This window comes from Sinocyclocheilus anshuiensis, unplaced genomic scaffold (genome assembly GCF_001515605.1).
Source record: "Sinocyclocheilus anshuiensis isolate Anshui unplaced genomic scaffold, SAMN03320099.WGS_v1.1 scaffold1493, whole genome shotgun sequence".
Classification (NCBI taxonomy): domain Eukaryota; kingdom Metazoa; phylum Chordata; class Actinopteri; order Cypriniformes; family Cyprinidae; genus Sinocyclocheilus; species Sinocyclocheilus anshuiensis.
Window position 1 is genome coordinate 317868 of NW_015547727.1, and position 4752 is coordinate 322619.

General features: G+C 40.8%; 1 protein-coding gene across 3 annotated transcripts in view; it reads right to left on the bottom strand.

Annotated features, from left to right (window-relative positions):
* The window catches only part of LOC107704303 (endothelin-converting enzyme 2-like), an 86011-nt gene that overhangs the window by 24110 nt on the left and 57149 nt on the right, over positions 1 to 4752 (bottom strand). For all 3 annotated transcript variants that reach the window (XM_016507190.1, XM_016507188.1, XM_016507189.1), the window contains one exon: positions 4213 to 4428. In XM_016507190.1, the coding sequence (XP_016362676.1) occupies positions 4213 to 4428 (216 nt within the window). The remainder of the gene's footprint in view (positions 1 to 4212; positions 4429 to 4752) is intronic.

Here is a 4752-nt window from a genome sequence, read left to right on the forward strand (position 1 = left end):
TGTGTTGGGATGCACCAACGAACATAGGAGTCTCCATAGACCGCTGAGGACACGGTGGTTAAATTTCATTTTCGAAGGAAATGTCCCGGAAAACAATGGAAAAGTCCTATACGTTTGTGCTAACATTTTACGCCGGACTGCCTTACAAACGAGGGTCAGTTCAGCGCTGGAGTTGTGCAAAGATTGCTTCTGAAAGAGGGATCGATACCAATGCTTTGTGCGCAAACGTCCAGACTCCAGACAAAGTAAGCATTACGCGTCATATTTTGTTTTCCAAAAGAGCTCCTTGGCTCTCTGTAAGGCTAATGTTGCTAAAGCTACCATTGTCTCTGCCTGTTTTCACTAATGCTGCCTTCACATGCTACCAGAATGATCGTAAATAGGAATGTGGTAGTTAAAAATTGCATTTGGAAGCAATGTGAGGTCAGTAACACGGTCACCACCAGTTAAACCGTAACACCGGTATGCCCGCGAGCAAGCATGAGCTCTTGAAGCTCCGCACTCTTCTGAAAAGGGAGGCGGGAGCACCAGCTCATTTTCATTGACAAACACAAAAAACAAAGCGTTTTGGCTCATACCCTGAAAGTGGCAATTTCAACAAGCTATAAAAAATTATCTGTGGGGTATTTTGAGATAAAACTTCACATACACAATTTAAAATATTGTATCAATGCATTCTATGGCACCTTTAAATTTAAATGAAATGCAAAAAAAATAAAAATCTGCAAAAACAATATAATAAATATGACAATAAATATGTATTTTTTAATAAAGTGATGTTTATATTTTTTATTAAATTAATTCATGCAAAAAACATGGGAACCATTCAGAACACTCTACCAAACACACAGCAACTACTTAGAACATCACAATCACCTAGCAATGCCATAGCAAGCAACCATCCAGAACACTCTACCAAACACACAGCAACCACCCATAACATTACAAATACCTAGCAATGCCCAAAATATGTCATTTATTTTATTAAAGTGATATTAGTATGTTTTATTCAATTAATTTATGTAAAGGCCATGGAGCCTTTATCTTTATCGTATCTTTATCTTTTCATCTAAACAAGAATATCATAAAAAGTAAGTAAGTAAATAGTGGCCTAGCAACCACTCTCTAACAAACTAGTAACACCCTACCAATCACCCAAAACGCCTTAGCAAACCATCAAGTAACACTCTAGAAACCATCCACAAAACCCTGGCAGCCACTTAGCTTTGACCTGCCAACCAGAACACCCTAACAACTACTTAGCAACACCCTCAACCACCTAGAACATCCAAGTAACAATCCAACCAGAACACCATCTAATCATCAATCATCTAGAAATGCCGTGACAACAATTCAGAACTCCCTTGCAACACCCTGGCAACCACCCAGAACACCCCAGCAACCATCTAGCAATGCCCTGGTAACCAACCAGAACACCATAGCAACCACTCAAAACAACACAAACACCTAGCAATGCCCTGGTAGCTCTGAATGAGACTATAATACATGTCATAATTACATTTGATCATTTTTGCAGAGAAGCCCATATTCACAGTGGAGTCAAAATAATTTCACAAGCTTACAATCTAGTGTGACCACATTTCATCCCTTCACTCCTCACTCCTTCTCAACACTTTCGTCCTTTCTGTTTTTCTATCCTCTCTCTCTCTCTCTCTCTCTCTCTCTCTGTTCTCTGATGCAGGCCATTAGGGAACATTCTTCATTTACTGTTCGTAGAACGTTACGTTCACCTCATGCTGCACACACACTCACCCAATCACACATACACTCCAAGAAGCACAATCCACAAAAGATGGATCATATATCTGAGAGTAATATGAGATCAAAAATATGTTCATGTAGGGCAAGTGTTATTAAATGTGCAGAAGGGTGAGAGAACAGTGTCGTGTGATTGGATGAAGACGGCTGCGGGGGTGACGCAACACACAGAGTCAATGTGATGGAGTGCCATCAGGGCAAAACGGCCGCAGGGACCCCAGTGTGAGAGCGCATTCATTAGACAGAGAGAGATTGATCAAAGCCAGCGCATCACAACAGCTTATTAAATAAAACAGGCAGAGTCAAACAGACCAACAATTAGAGAGAGGAATGAAGCAATGCGTTCGAACTACATTAGCATTTCCTGTAGGGAATGCTAGAACTTGCAAGGCAGAAAATAAATAAACAGAGAGTTCAATAAATAATAAACATTGGCAAAGTTTTTTTTTTTTTTTTGAAAAATGAAAATCTGCATCCTGATATACAGCGAGGGAAGGAGAGGGACAGTGAAATTGATGAGATTCCTACGCTTGACTTTCCATTAATTAGCATGGCTTGCTAAGGCAAGCATCAATATTGCTATTTATCATACTTACATACAAAACTTTAGCATGTAATGAATGACATTGATGAGCCTATGTAAAATCACGTGGCTTGTTAAGGAGAGGTGCTATTATTTTTGTAAGAGATCAGACCTACAGGATGTAGTTTGCTTGGTGGATTACAAATGGGTAAAAATCGCAAACACCTAGTAACCACAAAGAACACCAGAGCAAACCTCCTAACAATGCCTAACCCTGAAAAATACTCTTAGCAACCATTTACCAATAACCTGGCAACCATAAAGAACAGCACAGCACCCACTTAGCAACACCCTAGCAATCATCAAAAACTGTGTAGCAACAAACTATCAATGCCTATGCAACTGCCCAAGACTCCATAGCAGCCATTTAGAAACACCAGGGCAACCACCCAGAACAACCTAGAAAACAACATGTAATGCCTAGACAACTACTCAGAATATCCTAGCATTTAGCAACACCCTGAAAACTTTCAAGAACAACACAGCAACCACTACGGAATATCCTGGCAATCATCAAGAATTATGCAGCAACTACTTAACAGCACCTTGGCAATCCCATAAATACCTTAGCAAGTGACCTAGTATTACACTGGCAACCACTCAAAACACCCTGACAACTACACAGAATATCCTAGCAACCATTTAACGATATCCTGGCAACCATTTTCTTAATTGGTTTCTTAATTTTCCACCATAGCAACCACTTTGCAACACCCTGGCAATCTTTAATAGCTATGCATATCGCAACCACATAGCAGCATATTGGCAGCTGCCCTGAACACTGTAGCAACCATCTACAAACACCCTAGCAACCATCAAGAACACCATAGCAACCACTTAGCAACACCCTGGCAATCACCAAGAACTACGTAGCAACTATTCCTAGCAGCACCATGGAAACTGTCCAGAACAATCTAGCAAAAGACCTAGCAACACCCTGGCAACCACTCAGAACACCCTATCTTAGCAACCTCTCTGAACAGCTAGCAACCACATAGTAATGCCCTGGGAAACACAGAGAAAACTCTAGCAACACCCTGGCAATCAAGGACTACGAACATAGCAAGCACAGAGCAGCACCTAGGCAACTGCCCCCCGAACACTGTAGCAACCATCTAGAAACACCCTGGCAACCACTTAGCAACACCATGGCAATCATCAAGAACTATGTACAGTAGCAACTACTTAGCAGCAATCTGGAAACCATCCAGAACACTAATACCTAAGAAACACCCTGGCAACCACTCAGAACACCATAGCAACCACAGAATAACACCTGACAGCCACTTATCATCACTCCACAAGTCAAAGTCAGTGGCATCATCACTGCCAGTTTGAATGTCAGTGTCATTGGAAGTTTTTGAAACTCTAATCTTGCATTTCTTTAAAAAGTATATCTGATAAAAACAAGACTTGCAAGCACAATACTGTAAATCCACGAGAGGGTGACTAATAGAGGCTTATATGGTCAAAGAAACCATAAGTGGAGAAAGTCATTGTCCCTTATTGAACAAACAGACAGGGATGGATGCTCTCCGAGAAAACAAGTAATCAGGTCACACAGAGCAGAATCGATGGAAGTTTCTGAGCGGATCTACAAAACCATCCTCCATCCTCCACAACCCCCGTACAGAGAACTGAAGTGTAAGACTCTTCAAAACGCATGAAGGCAGCAGTTTTCTATTGGAAAATCAAATAAATCATTTAGAAGTCTTTCTAAATATATACTGTTGTGTGAACACTGAATGAGATTTACTGAGCAAATCCCATCCTACAAAAAGGATAAACGTGTGTGTGTGTGTGTGTGTGTGTGTGTGTGTGTGTGTCTGTGTGTGTTTTCCAGCACTTACCCAGCAGGTGTTTGAGCACAGCCTGGTTCTGGTCCCAGATGCTGTTAAATGTGCTCCAGCGGGACCGACCATCTGGCAGGGGGTTTTTGCGGACCCATCCTCCACAGGCGTACTGGTAAAAATCCTGACATGGGTCAGTGGAGCGGTCCAGAGCTTCCACGATCTTACTGGCCACAGTTACACACGCTTCTGTTAGACAGATACTACGGGCGGGATCTGGGGATTAAAGACAACAGGAAATAGTATTTGCAATGCATTAAACCATGCAATCATGATGAATGTATTACTTGTTAAAGTGAATCATGATGATGTATAGCCATTGTATTGAATTCACCCAGTTAGATATTTGTTAGATAATCTCTCTGTGGTCTAAGAAGAAAGAAATTCATGCAAGCATGAAACAACGGTCAGTAAAATATATACATATACAGTATAATTAAATAATTTTTATTTTTGGGTCCCTATTTCTTTAAAGGGGTCATATGACGTTGCTAAAAAGAACATTATTTGGTGTATTTGGTGTAATGAAATGTGTTTATG